Here is a 21,669-nt window from a genome sequence, read left to right as displayed (position 1 = left end):
CTTCTGTTCATGCTCCACTATTGCATTTTTTTTTTAAAAAAAGCTTATCTTTTTATAAGACCATGAGACATGCTGAAGTATACGGATATGTTATCCCATTATTTTATAGGCCCCACACATCCTTACAATCTTGTTTCTTCCACCCTCAGTTTTCATCACCAAGGCCAACCCAACATCATAAATTACAGCTCGCTCAGCTGTATCACTATTCTGCAGACATCTCTAACACCTATTTCTTGAAATACTAACGATCCAATACCTACACCTTCAAAGACTTCTGTCACTTCAGCCAACTAACTTCAACCAGCTTTACGGAGTTGCGTGGCTGAAGTCCCACGCAACAACAGTTGAACGTTTTGGAGACGGGATTAAAAAACAAAACAAAAAAAACCAGCCTATTTATTTACACAAGAGTGCAGGGGATTTTTGTAAGCCAGTCGTGCTCCCCTCCTTTCCCCTTTTGGTGGCATGTTTGTGATTTTGATCAGCTAATAGCTGGACTCCTACAAGATCACAAGCTATTTGACTTAGATTATTTTTAGTGCATTTAGTTCAAAAGTCTACCAAGTAATCAGACTCTAAAATTCTAACAAACCCTGAAAATAGGACCTGACATTGAAGCGTACTGAACTCTAAGCCTTACAGAGCACAAAGACCACTGAAATTACTTGTGGCTTCAATGGATACAGAGACACTTGTGTGTGTGAGTAATACTGAGATTCATTTCAAGACCACAGTTTTGTTAAGAGGAAAGCAAAAAAATTAAAATAAAATAAAAATGAAAACCTATTTGCTTCATAATTATAGTTGTCAATTTACCATAATTTGCAGTTATAGGAATTAAACGCCAAAAATAACATTTTGTGCAAAGAGGTGTTTCACAGTACTGAATGCCAGAAACAACAAGTTTGTGATTAAATCAAACTGAGTGTGACTAATTCAGACTGCTATTAAAAAAAATAAAGAATAATCAAACCCTGAGAAAGGGGTGTCCTTCAAATCTCTTCTGAAGCACTGAGATACTACAGTCCTCATGTCCAACTCAAGGTTCATGTCGCAGCCAGGCAAGCAAGCCAGACAGACTGCTTTTGGGCCCGAATCCAGCAAAGCACTAAGGCGCATAAATCCCACTGAGGCCAATATGATTACTCATTTTATCAGCAGAGCCAGTGAGCCCGTGCTATTTTATCTATCACAGGGGTGGGTATAGAACAGTTTTAAGATACCCCCTTCACCCTAGGGACTGAGCACACTGCTCAGACAGAGCTCCCAGGTCCCATCAGCTTTGGGAACAAGAGACCAGGAACTCAAGGAAACAATGGATTTCTAACAAAACAATATCCAACATCCATGGGCTTCAGGGATACAAAAATAGTTTCTCTAGTTCCGACACCAGTGTTTTTCAGCAATAGACTATAAGGTTTCTTTGGATCTCTGAGGAATTTGGAATAGCAATGTACAGTGAGACAGATTTTCCAGCAAGATAGGAGCAAGTGTAGCATCTATTCTCAGAGGCTCTCCCCTCCATCATCTTCATTTACTCTTCCTGTTCTTTTTCTTTAAGTCTTTTCATACTCTCCCCACCCCCAAACACAAAGAAAAAGAGAGAGAGTTTATTTCCAGCATATTTTCTCTTCCTCCCAATCTTTATTTCCCTTCTTCTGAAAACCCTAGACATTACAGCATATTCAGGAAGCACATCCTTTCAAAATTCTCCAGTAATAATATAGAAATACAAAGCCAGGAAACAACTCACAGCAGGATCAGGTACACAGCAGGAAAAGGGAACCCCACACTTCTCACGACTTTTGCTTTCAGTGCTGCAGTTGAAGTAAATGTTAAGATCCCAGTCATCTGGCCCCTGAGCACCACAGCAATGGTTCTGCAACAGATGAAGAAAAACTTAGAAGTGCTGTATAAAGAGAATTGTCCTCATAATAGCCCTGTGAGATAGACGAGTGTTATCAGTTCAGTTTAACAGACAGAGAAACCGAGACGGAGAGGTAAAGTGACTTGTCGAAGGCCACCCGGTGAATCAATGGCCAAGCAAAAAGTAGAATTTTGAAGACCCTAGTATCTAGCTCCATGTTGCTTACCCTAGACCAGTGGTTTTCAAACTTTTTTTCAGGCGACCCAGTTGAAGAAAATGTTGATGCCCACGACCCAAAGGAGTTGGGGATGAGGGGTTTGGGAGGGGCTCAGGGCTTTGGGCTGGGGTGCGGGCTCTGCGGTGGGGCCAGGGAGGAGGGGTTTGGAGTGCAGGAAGGGGATCCGTGTTGGGGTGCGGGCTCAGGGTCAGGGCAGGGTATTGGGGCACAGGCTTACCTCGAGTGGCTCCCAGTCAGCGATGCAGCAGGGGTGCTAAAGCAGGCTTCCTGCCTGTCCTGGCACCGCAGACCGCGCTGCACCCCAGAAGCGGCCAGCAGCAGGTCTGGCTCTTAGGCGGAGACATTCAAGCAGCTCTGCATGGCTCCCCCCCACCCAGCTCCCATTGGCCGGAAACCAGCCAATGGGACTGCAGAGCCAGTGCTTGGGGTGGGGGCAGCGCACAGAGCCCCGTTTCCCCGCCCCCACCTAGGAGCCAGATCTCCTGCTGGCCATTTCCGGGGTGCAGTGCAGTGTCAGAACAGGTAGGACTAGCCTGCCTTAGCTGGGCAGCACCACCGATGGGACTTTTAACAGCCCGGTCAGCACTGCTATGCTGCTATGACCCAGTGCCTTACATTCCGCGACCCACTACTGGGTTGCAGATCCACAGCTTGAAAACCATTGCCCTATACCAGGGTATCTGTTAAAATTGTAACTTCCGTCCAGTTCCTGGGGACAGACATTAACATGACAAGAAATGTCATCACAACTGGCACTCTAAATGGTAGTATCAGAAGAAAGGCCATGGACAGACTTGGCCTCAGAAAATGAAATATCATTTCACTTCTATGAGTTGATCCCATTGGGTTCGGGTAGATACATTATGGAAACCATGCACTTCCACTGTCCACCCACGCTGTACCCATTTTATATAAAGCGGACTTGATTCTCATATTAATCAAGCAATGTATGTGTTTTTATACTTTAGAAGAGGTACTGTTAAGCAAAGCAAAACTACAACTAGCAAATTTTGAACAATTATAGGGGTACAACTTTGTCCCACCCTCCACAGACCAGTTACACAAACATTTGCCATAAGCAAATACAGAAAAATGTTACAGAGCTTGAACTTTCCTAAAATGTCAGTGTTTTATGAAACTGTAATTAAACACCTGAAATCTCCACTACAAAGTAGGATTTTCCCATCCCCATTTTACTGTGCAATTTGTATACAAAACCCATGAAATTTACAAAGCTTAATCAGAAATACATTCCTGAAACTTTTTCACCAAAAAGATATATACATGATTTGAGCTAACAAGACAAAGAATCAAACAAACAAATTTACTGATCCAGAGAAAATAGCCTGATTAATGAAACAAGACATTTTCAAAAGTCTCCATTATAATTTTAAAATATTATGGGAAGTGTGGACCAAATATAATCTGTTCCATTAGAAAGAAAAAACTAATCAACAATAACTTCAGGAACAGCAACATCCAACAGACAACACTGGAAAATAAGTTTGTTTTAGAATGGACAGTGTCACAATAGTTTGGGCGATTCAGAAAAAATGCATTAACTTTGGAGGAAAAAAGGTTTGCAGTAGTGGCTAGAAGGAGGGGGAAAAAACTGCTAAAAATAATTCTGTGTCAATACCTTCCCTCTACTTCTTTAAATCAATATGTTTCAGAGGTTGTACATAAAAACTTGGAGACAGCAGCAAGTGGGTTTCCGCCTTTTCATCCACCCCTTTTCCCTTCCCACTCTCCCCTGCTCCACTCACCCAAAAAAAATCACTGCTAGAAGCCATGCTCCTACTAAAAATGCCAATCAGTCTGCGTAAGTAAGGTAAGGCTATAAAGGAGAAGCCCTGCTCAAATGTAAGCCACAAGGTAATATGACTTTGCATTAGTCAATGCAATGAGCTGTATACAAAAAGCTCTTCACTAGCCCAGAGTCACATATTGAAGGCACCGCAAGTCAGCCCGTGCCTAGTTAGAAGATGGATTTCAACATGGCACTGAAAGAATATGGCAGTATCTTCTTGAAGGGTTTCCTCAATCTTACAGAGCTACATTTAGTGATGGATGTCAAGTTGTTTCCCTGTTGCCTAACCGTGTTCCCCACTGTGGGTGAGTGACGGGCTTATTCAGAGATTTTCTGGCTTTATTTCCACATTTCTTAACCTGATAATCTAGCTGTGGAACTCTCTTTTGGGGAAATTTAGCCTTTTATTTTTATTGAGAGCATTTAATAAGGGTTCACCTGTAAATCAGCTTAGCACATTAGCCTGTCTCATTGCATTAAACCTGGATCAATAGCAACACCAGGAAGCATGAAAATAGTATGCTGAGCTGAGACATTTACTGATGCTGAGAACTCATTGCGAACAGGTAAGAATGAGCTGTGGTGACCTAATCGGATCTATTAAAGAGCAACACATTGCACAAATTGCCTATGGCATCCGCCAGTGTAGAAATCTGAGAATTTCTAGAACATCTCCAAGAATCTATATGACTATCGGAGCTAGTCTTTCTGCTAGTGCTTAACCACTTCTACATCTAGTGGTTAACACCTGGATGAATGGACAAAAAGAGCATTGGGGCACTGCTTGCATCAACCATCCAAGTGAAATGCAAGTGCAAAATAGCATTGTTAACAGTTTCTGAATCCTTGGCAAAGAGACTGATTTCTGGTTCTTAGCCTGTAAAGGATGGAAAGAAATTGCCTATAAAAATCTTGTGTGCCATGGGGGGAAAAACACTCAACAGAGGAAGTTGACCCCCTTCACCACAGCCTGTGTGAGCTCACATACACAATGGTTATTCTTTAAAGGGCCAAAGTTTGTCCCTGATGAAGTGCTTACTGAGCACATGGGTAGCATTAGAGGTGTGCTTTGCCTTGCATACTTATATTATGGTAAGAAGCTGTTGGCCAACTGATCTGAAAACCACCACTCAATTATTACTGTAGGACTTGTAATATCCTGGTGTGTGCATGCATGCCATTGTCCTCTAATGAATGGAATGTTAGCACCATTCCCATTAGTAGACTTGTCTTACTCTTTAGGATAGGCCTTCATTGCACAAGGTGTTGCTCTTAACTCCCCTCCTGTCCACACACACAGACCTCTCATCTGAGTGTAGTGGTACTTTCAATCTGGGCTAGCTGGCCCAGGGTTAGAGCCCAGGTTCTGCTTTCAGTCAGGCTGGTAACTTGCCAACTTTGCAGGACACAAGCTAAATCACTTGAGTGCTGATAGGCCTGCAACGCCTTCCCACCTATCCAGAAGGGCAGAGAAGTTCTCCAACAAATCATTTTGAAAGAACCAGAAAGCAGCTCAGCTTACTGAAGCACAAGAGCCTATGGGACATGCCCCACAGAAATCCTTGTAATACATGCAGGTGAGTGCACAGTAACTCAGGTAGGGCTTTGCAGTATGGCTGCTCACCCCTGTGCTAAGCTAACTTGGGCGTCGATCACCCAGGCTTACTGTACTGAAGAAGTACCCTTTGAGACTGGCCCATTGAGGATAAGACCCAATACCTCTATACTTAAGATAGTCTCCTTTGGCTCAAGTGGTAGAGGTCTAGGTTTCTGAAACAGAAATGTCCTGCACTGTGTCCGTGTACATGGACAGTGAAGTCCATGTAAACGCGATGTGATGATTAAGTCAACAGCTATGCAGTTTGCTTGGTTGCAGAATTATTTTAGGGTACTGAGAGTTATCTTCATTTTGCTGGAGGGACACATCTACTGACACCATTAAGTAAAATCAGGGCAGTCCAAAGAAGGCAGAACTTAAAGTAATTTTTTAATTTTTTTTTTAAATCTCCTGAGAGAGCATTTTTTTTTTTAAATGCTATCCCAACAACTGGAAAACCTCAAAGACTAAGATTGTTCTTAGGGTGAAAAAGAGAGGCAGAAAATGTGACACGTTAAAGGATGACTTACAATTTTCTGCAGTGAGTCAATAAGGTTCTGTAGGTCGATGTCATCTCGGTAGGATTTAATGTTATTCTCAAAGAATTCCTTGAACCGGTCCCTCACCCAGTCCTGGAACAAGAAAGCCAGCACTGCTACAGCCAACTCCAACGTAAATATAAGTACAATTGCTCCACAGAACTGCAAAATAAAGACACAGAGCACAGATTACAAAACTCTTATTTCAAATACAACCACATCTCAACTCAATTAAAAGTAGATACAAGGACTTCAGTAAAATTCTCACAAAGTACAAATCTGATCAAGACACAAGGCAAATTAAAATTAAACACAGTGGGAAACAAAATACAATAGGTGGAGTTATCTTCTTATTTGGTCGTCTTAAAGTCTGAAGTGAACATAGACACTGTGTCATAGTCCATTGTAATACAGAGATAATGAACAAGGAATAAGCCAGTCAGAGATGGCAACACATGAAAATAATGGTCCTGACAAAGGTAGCTACTTGGATTTTTATTTCAATTCTTTTCTCAATTAAGCTGTTAGCTTCTGGATCCAGTGTAACATTAGAATTAAAACTGAGTTAAGCATTAATTTCTGTGCTGGGGTCCCACAGTTCCACCTACCAACCATTCAGAAGAGAAATGCATTTTAACTTAAGGAAAAAATAGTTTATAAAAATTTTCCACAAAATCCTCTCAACATTTCTTGTTTTATTGAAGGTATCCTAGAATGCCTAATTTTGTGACATTAGGAGTGCTATGGGTTGCAGTTAGATTTCTGGTATCAGAACCTATTCCAGAATGTAAGAGAAAGAAAGAGGTACGTCTAAATGTACTACTGTTGTGGATACCACCCCCAGCCACATCAACAGGAACATTTACCACACACTTCTGTGCATAATTCAAATGTCTGGTTTCACTTAACAGTTCTTTTTTAACTGGGACACTATCCTTTCTCTTCCCTGAGCACTGAGCCACCAGACAGCACCACCAAGTTACTTACGAACTTCAGAAGGCAGATGTTTTCCCTCAGTGCTCCTACACAACCAGCGAATCCCAGAACAAACATCACTCCTCCAACCACCAAGACAAGTACCACTGGGTCAAAGCCATGGAGACGGGTTACCTTCGTGAGATCAGATAATACACCCTAAAGAGAATAATCACAAGGGAAAACAGGTAAACAAAAGGAGCACGTTTTTCATGATCAGGAGTCGTATTTTATTCCCCCACAGTTCTACTTCTGTATCCTCCTGCATTCATACTTGCTTATCAATTCAATGTATGTGCAAATAGCCACCATAACACAGAAATACTCTCTGGAAAAATTTTAATGTGCAATCTTCCACATGCCAATTTGTGTATTATACCTACAGATATGTCCCACAAGGGTCAAGCCGTCCAAGCACCAGGTCTCCCTAACCTTCAGCTTCTCCAGCTTCCTGACCTGCCTCCCCACAGGTCACCCAACAAACCAGAAAAAAAAGAAGGGACAGAGTGGGAGGGAAGAGAGATGGGAAGCTCAGTGGTGTGAGCAGTGTGATGCCCTTCTGCCCCAGAGGGAATGAGACAGTGAGATTACCCCAGGAAGACATAGCAGAGCCCAATCCTCCCCTCTCCCATTTCACACCTGGAAACACAGAAAGCTAGGAAGAAAAAAAAAAAATACTCTGATTCATGGTAATCTGCAGCTGTGCACATTTATGTCAACTTTCCACAAATGAAAGCTTTCTTTTACCCTTGTGTAGGCAGGGCTGCTGAAACTATATGGGAGAGAAGAGTTTCAAATTTTTAAAAAAGTCTAGTTTATTTTGTTATTGTCTTATGCTAAATAAGAGCTAGGACAGGCTTTCAGTAAAGGGAATGCAAAGGCACTTAAAAAGAAAAAAAAATTAAGCATGGAGAAGCCACTAATGCTACATTGATGTTTTAAGAGGAAATTCTGGAACAGGAGTAAAAGGTGCATAGACAAAAGGCTACATGCAACTGTAACCCACACACCTCCTGGCTGTGGTGTTCTGTCCCACTTGTAACACCGACAGACCACGGTTGTCGGCGGGCAGGATCGAATCGGGGACCTCTGGAGCTTAGTGCATGAACCTCTATCACATGAGCTAAAAGCCAACTGGCTCTTAGCTAAGGCTGTAGAGCGGACTCATTTTATCTCTCTCTTTAAGTCAGGGGTGGGCAAACTTTTTGGCCAAGGGCCATGTTGGGGTGCAAAACTGTATGGCGGGCTGGGTAGGGAAGGCTGTGCCTCCCCAAACAGCCTGGCCCCCGCCCCCTATCTGCCCCCTCAGAACTCCCAACCCATGCAACTCCCTCTGCTCCTTGTGCTCTGACTGCCCCCTCCCGGGACCCTGCACCCTCAGCTGCCCCCTGGGACCCCCCCCCCACCCAACCCCCCCCTTTTTCCACCCCCCAGAACCTCTGCCCTATCCAACCACCCCCTGTTCCCCCCCCCGACTGTCCCCCAGGACCCCCAGCCCCCTATCCAACCCCCCGGTCCCCTTACCATACCACTCAGAGCAGCATGTCTGGAGCCATATACACTGCCGCGCTGCCCTGCATGAGCGTGCAGCCCTGCTGCACAGAGGCTGGGGGGGGGGGGGGAGGGGGAGGGACAAGCCAGGGGCTAGCCTCTGGGGCCAGGAGCTCAGGGGCAGGGCAATCCCATGGGCCAGATGTGGCCCGCTGGCCGTAGTTTGCCCACATCTGCTTTAAGTGGTCTTGGTGTCACTAGAAGGGACAGAACACCACACCCAGGAGGTGTGTGGGTTATATACTTCCCCTAGCTGAGGAAGCACGTCTCGCGCATCAGAGTCTTTCCAGTTGAAATCCCAGAAGAGTCCCTACTTGTAACACTGACAGCCCCTGCTTGTCAGCAGATGGGATCGAACCTGGAACCTCTGCAGCTTAAAGCATGAGCTTCTACCGCATGAGCTAAAAGCCAACTGGCTATTAATTAAAGCTGTAGAGCAGACTCATTAATTGCTCTCTAAGTAGTCTCGGTGCCATTAGCTGGGACAGAACACTACACACAGAAGGTGTGTGGGTTTCACAAGCCCCATGAACACCTTTTGCATGTGACCCTCTAGGCCTAGGGAAAGCTTGCACACCACAAGGAGGTTTTCCTGGAAAATTGTTTATAAATAGGTGTTTGATCAATCACACCATTTCTTCATCCAGCACAGCAAATTAGTTGAAGCAGAGCTGCAGTAAGAAAGGTGAAAGAAGAACTCATAACCTAGCACTAGCTTTGCAGAAAAATCAATCTTCATGGAGATTTCAATCTTCACGGAGATTTCAGCTAAACAGGCTACCACAAGATGGTGCTAAAAGCCTGGAACCATCACAGCATTTCCACCTAGCGTCAAGCCTGAGGATCTGAACTAGGGCCACAGCAAAACAATTAGCATGTCGAGTGTGGCAATCAGATAGCTTTCAAGCCTCAGAACCATCTTTTCCCACCTTAAAGCCCTGAACAATGTCACAGCTGCTAAGGAACCAGTTACAGATGATGGGTCTGTAGGGGATGTTTTTGTCTTGAGAGACATGGGTTTTTTCCCCTCAAGACAGTTTGCTGTACTCTTGAATTCAATTCATCTTGACTACTACCACGCTTTGGGGGTCTCCTTGGACATCTTTCTGCAAACTGAGGGAAAGCAATGTACAAACAAACAAACTTCTGCCAGTGTTACAGGGGAACCTACATCAAGACAAATTAATAGTTCCTTGAGACCACATGATGACATGAACACATTACGGTTATTTAGCAACACTTACCTTCCAACACCAAAATACAACATTGTTTTGGCTTTCATTGACTATTATGACTAGCTTATGCATATGCACCTGTCTTTATTATATACCTGTTCATCCACCTCCTCTTTGCTTATTGTAGTTTGCCTAATCTTAGAACATGAGTTCTAGGAGTATCTTTCTGTTATGTGTTTGCATAGGACCTAGTATGATGAAGCCCTGATTCGTGCTGACTGAGTTCTTAACACTAGCATAATAGAAATTACTAAAAATTACATACAAAATGTAAGTGTACAACCAGTTATAAACGTACACTACAAAGATGATCTTTCCAGACGGATGAAAGTAAATGAGAGTATAATTGCAATAATATTTAATATAGTAATAGAGCATGGGACAAACTAAGGTTTAGTATTGTTTTGTTGATAGAGACAGGATAAAGGAAAAGTGGGGAGTGCAAGACCGATCTTTGGTGATATCCATGTGGCCGCCAACTTTGTGAAAGCATGAAGGTTTCCAACAAGTTACCAGCAATATGAATACAAGACGTATTCTAAACTGAGGAAGACCTCAGTCTTTCACTCTATAATAAAAAATGGGTAAAGATCAACAGGTTATAGAGTGCCATTTACAAAGCAGTGCTGGCAATTACGCCATGAAATGAAGATGTGTGGTTCTCTCAACCAAACTAAATCTAATAGCAAAAAGAGAGGTCAGAGAATTCAGAAATATAATTCACAGAAGCAGCCTACTTCTCTCAAAGCATTGTATATTGCCATCTTGCTATTCAACAGAGACACCAGCGCTGGAATAACTAAAAATACACATCACAAAAGGGGGATTTTAGAGACTCAATACTATCCTCTAATAAGCATGTAAATATAAGGCAAGGATATTGCTTTTGGGAAATTTCGTGATTGCTGCTCTTTGGATAGGGATAGCACCCCAATGATATTTAAGAATTATTACACCTTCCTCTATAATTTAAAACAAACTACCAGAGTGGGCTCTCATTAGAGCTGCCAGGTTGGCAGCAGTAACATGCTAACAGAACTTTACTTTTAATCAGCATTTGTCAAAAAGTACAAGAACTAGAGAGGAGCTGTTGCAGACTTCACTCTGACCAATTATCATAGCCTGGGCATTCTCCATTCCAAAATCACTGAGAATATGTAGACTCTCTCATGATTATGAATGTCTAATAAAAAAAAACCCTGCTGAAGAATCAAGCTGAATTAATTCTGACTGGAGGGGAAAAATGTGAGGAATTCAGAATTATGTAAGTGCCAGATACGTTTGGATGAGATTAACAGTTTGCACCGGGGAAGAGTTCAGAACTTCTCCTTGGCTCTTCCCACATCCACCTCCATCATTGGTGAACTTTGTTTTGCTTTATAAATAAATTCATCTCCCCGTTTTATTGCAGCATCATAGTTCATGGAGTTGTTTCTTTACTGTACATTCAGAGTTCCATCTGCACAGGCAAGTAGACAGGACAGATCCACACTTCATCTGCAGGAGAGCTGAAGAATATCAGTAACATCAAGGGATTCAGACACTAGTTTTTCTCACTGATTGTTTTATCTTATCTGTAGCTAAGTACATGCACAGTTTACGGGTCTTTAAGCCACAGACCTTCGGTATCATACTGCTCATTGTCAAGGTTTGGGAGCATCAACAGCAAGAGCTAACTGGTGGGAAGGCAGAATGCCGTGCGCAAAAATTACAGAACTGTTAAAGAGATCTAACAATTTACAGTATACGAAGATACATTTAGCAAAAGTTTCCTCTTCAACAAATCCAGTGTGTTGCATAATCCACCAGGCAGATGGAGATGGTCATGCGTTGGCCATTTCTGTAATTACAATACTAGGCACCTCTTTTAAACTGTGGACAGCACAGGAAGAGCTTAATTAAATTTAAGAAGAGAAGGCAGATTCTTCAAGATCTGTTTGTGTTTTATAAACAGAAAAGTGTTAATTATGTTAAAATCTCTCATAAAATTCAGAGAAAAGGGAATTTAGGTAAGAAACCATTTAGGTTAATTGTTTAGCTTTACAATGTTCACAGAATGAATAGGAAATGTGCAACAGGAAGTAGCATGGTCTCATACACTGAACTAGGTTTCATACTGCAGTCCTACCAGAATAGGGAGAAATTCAAAAGAAATTCATGGTTTGCATTTTTTTGACAGTGGAAAACTTTGTATGTTATAATACGATTAGCTCAAACTTTCTCCATTTTCCAAAACAATGAAGGAAGAATAGGCCCCATTACGTACATGGCTTCTGCTGGACCCCTGAAAATGCTCAGATGGATTTCTAATAAGGGAAGCAAACATTGCATACTTGTCTGTATTTAACATGCACCTACTGAGCAAGGTAGCTGCTTAGAGAGCATGTCTGTCCAACACCAACGAAACGAAAACTTCTTAACAAAACCAGGAAAAAGGCTGGCAAAAATCAAATACACAAATACAAAGATGGAGAATAACTGACTAGGTAGTTGTACTTGCAGAAAAGTATCTGGGAGTTATAGTAGATCACACATTGAGTGTAAGCCAACAATGTGAGGCACTTGTGAAAAAGGTGACTATCATTCTGGGGTGTATTAACCAGAGGTGAAAGTAAGTCGGTATGGTCTGGTACAGCATACCTGTAAGAGCCAGTACACAGACGACCATACCGGCAGGGCTGCCAATGGGGGGGGGTGCGCAAAAGGGGCAGGTTCCTTGGGGCCCGGCAATTTAAAAGGGCCCGGGGCTCCCAGCAGCAGCCAGAGCCACTGACCCTTTAAATCACTGCCAGAGCCCCATGGCTCCCAGCCGCTGCCACCGCTACCCCGGGGCTCCAGCAGCAACTTAAAGGGCCCGGGACTCCCGGCTACCACCGTCGCTACCACGCCAGCAGCCTGAGCCCAGGGCCCTATAAATCACCTCCCAAGGTCCCTTCCAGCCCTACATTTCATGATTCTAAGTAATGTCACCCTGGCCTACTGTATATGAGAAGACAGGCTGATTAAGAAAACTGACAGAAAAGCTCTTAGATATGCATGTTTGGCATGTCTTTCTTTAACCAATTAAAAGAAAAAGCTTTTTTTGCCTCATCCTTCTCCGATCTAATTCACTTTGGTTGTTGGTCAAATCGGTAACTGAAATTCTAATAAGTGCTTTTTCTCCCAATACTGTTTATATTTTGCCAATTCCAGCCCTTGCTCTCAAATCCATTTAGCAGTTCCTCAACAGCATATGAAGTGAGATGGGGAAGAGATATCTCAGTTATCTACCACACCTAAGGAGTAATGGGAAAAAAATTAAGGGAATGTATAAACTTACCGGGGATCGATGCTGCAGGGATCGATGCACTGGGAGTCGATTCAGCGGGTCTAATGAAGAGTTATCTAGTCAAATTTTAGTGAAGACCCGCTAAATCGACCACAGATCGCTCTCCCCTCGACTCCGGTACTCCACCGGAAAGAGAAACATAAAGTAAGTCGATGGGAGATTGTCTCCTATTGACCCAGCGCGGTTGCAGACACCGCAGTAAGTCGACCTAAGCTACGTAGCTGGAGTTGCGTAACTTAGGTCGACTTACCCCCATAGTGTAGACAAGGCCTAAGAAAGGGAAAATTTTGGTTGAATATCAGGAAAGCTTCCAAACTATGATCTACTAGCCTTTGGAATAATCTGTCATATCAAGTGGGGGAAATCTCAGCTCATTTAAAATTTGAGTAGATAAAACTCTAGTAGGTGTACAATAAGGTGATTTACTGACAGGGAATTGGACTAGATGACCTAATAGATGTATTGCATCTCTATAATAGATTCTAAAATAAAAAGTTTGTTAACAGAAGTTGTGACATTAGGGCTCAGACGTTTTCCCCCCTACAAACATCCCACCTCCACTACCAATTACAGCAACTCAACAATACATACACAGACACTTGCAGTTCCAAAACCCTGTTGTTTAATTCTAATCACAAGCAAGTCACAACAATGCTGGTAGCAACAAAAAGAAATTTTAAGAAAAAAAGGTCAGACACATATGACTAAAGGGTACCATTATCATCATAATGGATGGTTCCAGCTACCACACTTGGTAGATCGAATTGTATACCTGTACATATTTAATCCAGCTCATTCCTCGTGGCAAATGGAAAAATAACGGAGTGATGCTGGGGTGACTACCACAGGACTTTGAAGGGGAGAATAGGTTAATCTAGCAAAATATAAGAGGGATATTATACCTGTGCTGCCTACTGTACATAGGCCCTACAGACACAACCATCCCTATGAAGGGCAAAAACTAGGACTTTATAGAATAAAGTAGTAAATTATTTTTTTCTTAAGAATTTAGCTCAGATGTTTTTAACTCCTATTGTTTCTTGAGGATGGGAAGCTAAAACACACTTAAGAAATTGGTTAATGCAACATCAACAATCCTTCATAGTCTTACCTTTTCACTCCATGCCCAAAGCCCGGCTGCTAGGAAAGCAACTCCAGCTAGCTACAGAAAAGAAAATTTGATTAGTACACTAATCAGGAATGAAAACAAGACTTCCCAAAGTGAAATAATATGCTCCCCTCACCCTCCTTAGAAATAATCACTATAAATACATATAACAAAGCAAATAGGAGAATGTATTTATGAGTCTCTGTATGCGTATAGGCTTACATAGAACAGCAGTCCTTTTCTCAGAAAAAATTGTTACAGCATAACATGAAAATCATCTGATAGGAGAGGTTTCCTAATTAAGTTAACACTTCCTGTAGGAACAGAAGGGCTTGTTAGGACTCTAGAGTTCTGTATAAAAGTGATGAAGTGAGCTGTAGCTCATGAAAACTTATGCTCAAATAAATTTGTTAGTCTCTAAGGTGCCAAAAGTCCTCCTTTTCTTTTTGCGGATACAATCTAACACGGGGCTGCTACTCTGAAACCTGTATAAAAGTAAAGGAGTACTTGTGACACCTTAGAGACTAACCAATTTATTTGAGCATAAGCTTTCGTAGCTCACGAAAGCTCATGCTCAAATAAATTGGTTAGTCTCTAAGGTGCCACAAGTACTCCTTTTCTTTTTGCGAATACAGACTAACATGGCTGTTACTCTGAAACTCTTCCTAGCCAAAACTCAGAACCAATACTCCATCCTCATCCTCCTTGATGACAGTTGACCATGCTCTCCTAGGAGGACCAGATGTCCTGATTTTATAGGGACAGTCCCGATATTTCAGGCTTTTTCTCACACAGGCTCCTATTACCCTCCACCCCCATCCCGATTTTTCACACTTGCTATCTGGTCACCCTATCGCCTTCTTTAAATCTTGCTCTCCCTTGGGTTCTGTGACTCTGTACTATGCTGGTTCTCCTGCCACTCTAATCATTCTTTTAGAGGATACTCCTCCTCCCACAGCTTTCTGCAGGGGTTATGATGGATTTGTCCTTGGTCCCCTTCTCTTCTTTTTCTAAGTAATCTCATCTGCAAAACACAAATTCAGCTACCATCTCCACATGCTGATGACGCGCAGATCTACCTATCTACTCCAGGCTTGTCTCTTTCTGTCCAAACCAAAATCTCAGCGCCTCCCACTCTCTCCCCGACGTCTCCTTGTGGATGCCTAGACATCAACTCAAGTCCTCCCACGTCCTCTCGTGATTACAATGGACACCATCACAACACAAAAAGAAAAGGAGTACTTGTGGCACCTTAGAGACTAACCAGTTTATTTGAGCATGAGCTTTCGTGAGCTACAGCTCACTTCATCAGATACATACCGTGGAAACTGCAGCAGACTTTATATATACACAGAGAATATGAAACAATACCTCCTCCCACCCCACTGTCCTGCTGGTAATAGCTTATCTAAAGTAATCGTCAGGTTAGGCCATTTCCAGCACAAATCCAGGTTTTCTCACCCTCCACCCCCCCACACAAATTCACTCTCCTGCTGGTGATAGCCCATCCAAAGTGACAACTCTTTACACAATGTGCATGATAATGAAGTTAGGCCATTTCCTGCACAAATCCAGGTTCTCTCACTCCCTCACCCCCCTCCAAAAACCCACCCCCATACACACACAGACTCACTCTCCTGCTGGTAATAGCTCGTCCAAACTGACCACTCTCCAAGTTTAAATCCAAGTTAAACCAGAACATCTGGGGGGGGGGGGAGGAAAAAACAAGAGGAAATAGGCTACCTTGCATAATGACTTAGCCACTCCCAGTCTCTATTTAAGCCTAAATTAATAGTATCCAATTTGCAAATGAGTTCCAATTCAGCAGTTTCTCGCTGGAGTCTGGATTTGAAGTTTTTTTGTTTTAAGATAGCGACCTTCATGTCTGTGATTGCGTGACCAGAGAGATTGAAGTGTTCTCCGACTGGTTTATGAATGTTATAATTCTTGACATCTGATTTGTGTCCATTTATTCTTTTACGTAGAGACTGTCCAGTTTGACCAATGTACATGGCAGAGGGGCATTGCTGGCACATGATGGCATAAATCACATTGGTGGATGTGCAGGTGAACGAGCCTCTGATAGTGTGGCTGATGTTATTAGGCCCTGTGATGGTGTCCCCTGAATAGATATGTGGGCACAATTGGCAACGGGCTTTGTTGCAAGGATAAGTTCCTGGGTTAGTGGTTCTGTTGTGTGGTATGTGGTTGTTGGTGAGTATTTGCTTCAGGTTGCGGGGCTGTCTGTAGGCAAGGACTGGCCTGTCTCCCAAGATTTGTGAGAGTGTTGGGTCATCCTTTAGGATAGGTTGTAGATCCTTAATAATGCGTTGGAGGGGTTTTAGTTGGGGGCTGAAGGTGACGGCTCGTGGCGTTCTGTTATTTTCTTTGTTAGGCCTGTCCTGTAGTAGGTAACTTCTGGGAACTCTTCTGGCTCTATCAATCTGTTTCTTTACTTCCGCAGGTGGGTATTGTAGTTGTAAGAAAGCTTGACAGAGATCTTGTAGGTGTTTGTCTCTGTCTGAGGGGTTGGAGCAAATGCGGTTGTATCGCAGAGCTTGGCTGTAGACGATGGATCGTGTGGTGTGGTCAGGGTGAAAGCTGGAGGCATGCAGGTAGGAATAGCGGTCAGTAGGTTTCCGGTATAGGGTGGTGTTTATGTGACCATTGTTTATTAGCACTGTAGTGTCCAGGAAGTGGATCTCTTGTGTGGACTGGACCAGGCTGAGGTTGATGGTGGGATGGAAATTGTTGAAATCATGGTGGAATTCCTCAAGGCCTTCTTTTCCATGGGTCCAGATGATGAAGATGTCATCAATATAGCGCAAGTAGAGTAGGGGCTTTAGGGGACGAGAGCTGAGGAAGCGTTGTTCTAAATCAGCCATAAAAATGTTGGCATACTGTGGGGCCATGCGGGTACCCATAGCAGTGCCGCTGATCTGAAGGTATACATTGTCCCCAAATGTGAAATAGTTATGGGTAAGGACAAAGTCACAAAGTTCAGCCACCAGGTTAGCCGTGACATTATCGGGGATAGTGTTCCTGACGGCTTGTAGTCCATCTTTGTGTGGAATGTTGGTGTAGAGGGCTTCTACATCCATAGTGGCCAGGATGGTGTTATCAGGAAGATCACCGATGGATTGAAGTTTCCTCAGGAAGTCAGTGGTGTCTCGAAGGTAGCTGGGAGTGCTGGTAGCGTAGGGCCTGAGGAGGGAGTCTACATAGCCAGACAATCCTGCTGTCAGGGTGCCAATGCCTGAAATGATGGGGCGCCCAGGAGTTCCAGGTTTATGGATCTTGGGTAGTAGATAGAATATCCCAGGTCGGGGTTCCAGGGGTGTGTCTGTGCGGATTTGATCTTGTGCTTTTTCAGGAAGTTTCTTGAGCATATGCTGTAGTTGCTTTTGGTAACTCTCAGTGGGATCATAGGGTAATGGCTTGTAGAAACTCGTGTTGGAGAGCTGCCGAGCAGCCTCTTGTTCATATTCCGACCTATTCATGATGACAACAGCACCTCCTTTGTCAGCCTTTTTGATTATGATGTCAGAGTTGTTTCTGAGGCTGTGGATGGCATTGCGTTCCGCATGGCTGAGGTTATGGGGCAAGTGATGCTGCTTTTCCACAATTTCAGCCCGTGCACGTCGGCGGAAGCACTCTATGTAGAAGTCCAGCCCCTACTCTACTTGCGCTATATTGATGACATCTTCATCATCTGGACCCATGGAAAAGAAGGCCTTGAGGAATTCCACCATGATTTCAACAATTTCCATCCCACCATCAACCTCAGCCTGGTCCAGTCCACACAAGAGATCCACTTCCTGGACACTACAGTGCTAATAAACAATGGTCACATAAACACCACCCTATACCGGAAACCTACTGACCGCTATTCCTACCTGCATGCCTCCAGCTTTCACCCTGACCACACCACACGATCCATCGTCTACAGCCAAGCTCTGCGATACAACCGCATTTGCTCCAACCCCTCAGACAGAGACAAACACCTACAAGATCTCTGTCAAGCTTTCTTACAACTACAATACCCACCTGCGGAAGTAAAGAAACAGATTGATAGAGCCAGAAGAGTTCCCAGAAGTTACCTACTACAGGACAGGCCTAACAAAGAAAATAACAGAACGCCACTAGCCGTCACCTTCAGCCCCCAACTAAAACCCCTCCAACGCATTATTAAGGATCTACAACCTATCCTAAAGGATGACCCAACACTCTCACAAATCTTGGGAGACAGGCCAGTCCTTGCCTACAGACAGCCCCGCAACCTGAAGCAAATACTCACCAACAACCACATACCACACAACAGAACCACTAACCCAGGAACTTATCCTTGCAACAAAGCCCGTTGCCAATTGTGCCCACATATCTATTCAGGGGACACCATCACAGGGCCTAATAACATCAGCCACACTATCAGAGGCTCGTTCACCTGCACATCCACCAATGTGATTTATGCCATCATGTGCCAGCAATGCCCCTCTGCCATGTACATTGGTCAAACTGGACAGTCTCTACGTAAAAGAATAAATGGACACAAATCAGATGTCAAGAATTATAACATTCATAAACCAGTCGGAGAACACTTCAATCTCTCTGGTCACGCAATCACAGACATGAAGGTCGCTATCTTAAAACAAAAAAACTTCAAATCCAGACTCCAGCGAGAAACTGCTGAATTGGAACTCATTTGCAAATTGGATACTATTAATTTAGGCTTAAATAGAGACTGGGAGTGGCTAAGTCATTATGCAAGGTAGCCTATTTCCTCTTGTTTTTTCCTCCCCCCCCCCCCCCCAGATGTTCTGGTTTAACTTGGATTTAAACTTGGAGAGTGGTCAGTTTGGACGAGCTATTACCAGCAGGAGAGTGAGTCTGTGTGTGTATGGGGGTGGGTTTTTGGAGGGGGGTGAGGGAGTGAGAGAACCTGGATTTGTGCAGGAAATGGCCTAACTTCATTATCATGCACATTGTGTAAAGAGTTGTCACTTTGGATGGGCTATCACCAGCAGGAGAGTGAATTTGTGTGGGGGGGTGGAGGGTGAGAAAACCTGGATTTGTGCTGGAAATGGCCTAACCTGACGATTACTTTAGATAAGCTATTACCAGCAGGACAGTGGGGTGGGAGGAGGTATTGTTTCATATTCTCTGTGTATATATAAAGTCTGCTGCAGTTTCCACGGTATGTATCTGATGAAGTGAGCTGTAGCTCACGAAAGCTCATGCTCAAATAAACTGGTTAGTCTCTAAGGTGCCACAAGTACTCCTTTTCTTTTTGCGAATACAGACTAACACGGCTGTTACTCTGAAACCCATCACAACACAGGTATGTAATCTGGACATCTTTGACTCAAACCTCTTTCTACGTTGCCACATCCAGGCTATATGTAGTCTCTTCTCCTGTTCACTGGTCCAGTATGAGGTTGTTCAAGATAGGGTAAGCCTGCCTTGCGACTTTTTACACAACTTTGGGAAACTGGGCCTGAGGCTCCTTTATGTGCTCTGCATTGTGTGTCAGTGTGTGTTCACCTCAGACCAGACCCACTCAGACAAACCACCAGGAACAAGGCTTTATTCTGTAAAGAACATAGAACAGGATTACAGTCCAGTAGCCTCCTCTCTGCTTGCCTGCTACGTGCTCCCAGCTCAGTCAGTGCTGAGACCTCCTGCTGGCGGAACAGAGGGTACATCCTGGCAGGAACTAGCAAGTTCTCCCAGCATGCCTCAGTTTGTAGTCCACAACTTGTAGTTTCTGGGGCTGCTGTTGAAGCACACTGGACCTTGGGCTACATATACCTAAATCTTGCAGGCTATGCAGAAATAATCTCTCTAAAATACCACCTTTCCTATCAATCAATGCAGCTAAAATGCTCACCCAGGCTCTCATCATCTTGCATCTCAATTACTGCAACATCCTTCTCTCTGGCCTTGACAAATACAATCTTGCTCCACCTATACCCATTCACAAGGCTGATTTTAAAAAAAAAGTCACTCGTAGCCCTTTGCTTTGACCACATCACCTTCCTCTTTGCATCCCTCCACTAGCTTCCGCCTCTACCGCATCAAAAACATAAGCCACTTATTGTCACTCTCAAGGCTCTTTACAGCTTATCCTCACCGTAGCCATAATGTTTCATTCAGTGTCAATTTCCATGCCTGATAGGTCAATAAGTGTAGCCTCCATCATGTAATTATTGTATTTTCAAACAAGAACCGTCACGCTTTCCTCCCATGTTCCTCCCTTCATGTTTGAGAGGAGATCCCCATAAACGTCCACAAACCTACCTCATTATCCTCCTTCAAATTAATCATTTGCTGTCATGCCTACAAAAAACTTGACTACAGTTAGGCAGCAGTCTCAGCACACCAGCAGCCTGTCATGCTGACCAATATTGTCTCATTGTTTCCTTGTATTCCCTCAGTCAGTCTGTCAGTATCCATATTAGCTTGTAAACTCTGTGGGGCAAGGATCTTTTTATTCTGGTTCGTACGGCTCCTAGTGCACTACTAGCCTCAATCATAGATCAGAGCCCCAGGAATTACAGTAGGGTTGCCAACTTTCCAATTGCAGAAAACTGAACACCCTTGCCCTCTGCCCCACCCCCTATCCAAGGGCCCGCCTCCTGCTCACTCCATCCCCCCTCCTTTCATCACTCATTCTCCCCCACCCTTGCTCACTCACTCAATTTCACTAGGCTGGACAGGGGCTGGGATGCAGGAGAGGGTGAGGGCTCTGGCTAGGAGTGCAGGCTCTGGGGTGGGGCCAGAAATGAGAGTTTTGGATGGGGTGGGACCTCTGGGCTGGAGCAGAGGGTTGAAGTGTGGGGGGAGTGAGGGCACCAGCTAGGGGTGCAGGCTCTGATGTGGGGCCGGGGACAAGGGGTTTGGGGTGCAGGAGGGAGTGCGGGTTCTGGGAGGGAGTTTGGGTGCAGGAGGCAGCTCAGGACTGGGGCATAGGAGGGGGTGCAGGCTCCAGGTAGCGCATACCTCAGGTGGTTCCCGGAAGCGGGTGGCATTTCTTTCCAGCTCCTAGGTGGAGGCACGGCCAGGCGGCTCTGCACGCTGCCCCCGGCCACACATGCCACCCCTGCAGCTCCCATTGGCCGCTGTTCCCATTACACTGTCCGAGCCGGCACTTGAGGCGGGGCAGCATGCAGAGCCCCTGTGGCCAAGCCTTTCTTTGCCTAGGAGCTGGAGAAAAATGCCAGCCACTTCTGCCAGGGCAGAAGACACCCACCCAGAAGTATGACCTTTTAATAAGCAGGATTACAAACATAAGAATGGCCATACTGGGTCAGGCCAATGGTCCATCTGGCCCAGTATCCTGTCTTCTGACGGTGGCTGGTGCCAGATACTTCAGGGGAATGAACAGAACAGGGCAGTTATCGAATGAGCCACTCCCTGTC

The 21,669-nt window shown here is 44.2% G+C and overlaps 1 protein-coding gene across 5 annotated transcripts in view; it reads right to left on the bottom strand.

Annotated features, from left to right (window-relative positions):
* The window catches only part of TSPAN14 (tetraspanin 14), an 82,612-nt gene that overhangs the window by 8,618 nt on the left and 52,325 nt on the right, over positions 1-21,669 (bottom strand). For all 5 annotated transcript variants that reach the window (XM_077821187.1, XM_077821188.1, XM_077821190.1 and 2 more), the window contains 4 exons: positions 14,255-14,305; positions 7,042-7,188; positions 6,046-6,216; positions 1,757-1,882 (listed from right to left, as the gene is read on the bottom strand). In XM_077821187.1, coding sequence (XP_077677313.1) covers positions 1,757-1,882; positions 6,046-6,216; positions 7,042-7,188; positions 14,255-14,305 — 495 coding nt within the window. The remainder of the gene's footprint in view (positions 1-1,756; positions 1,883-6,045; positions 6,217-7,041; positions 7,189-14,254; positions 14,306-21,669) is intronic.

The sequence above is a fragment of the Eretmochelys imbricata genome, chromosome 7, assembly GCF_965152235.1.
Source record: "Eretmochelys imbricata isolate rEreImb1 chromosome 7, rEreImb1.hap1, whole genome shotgun sequence".
NCBI lineage: Eukaryota > Metazoa > Chordata > Testudines > Cheloniidae > Eretmochelys > Eretmochelys imbricata.
This window is presented reverse-complemented; position numbering and strand designations above follow the sequence as displayed.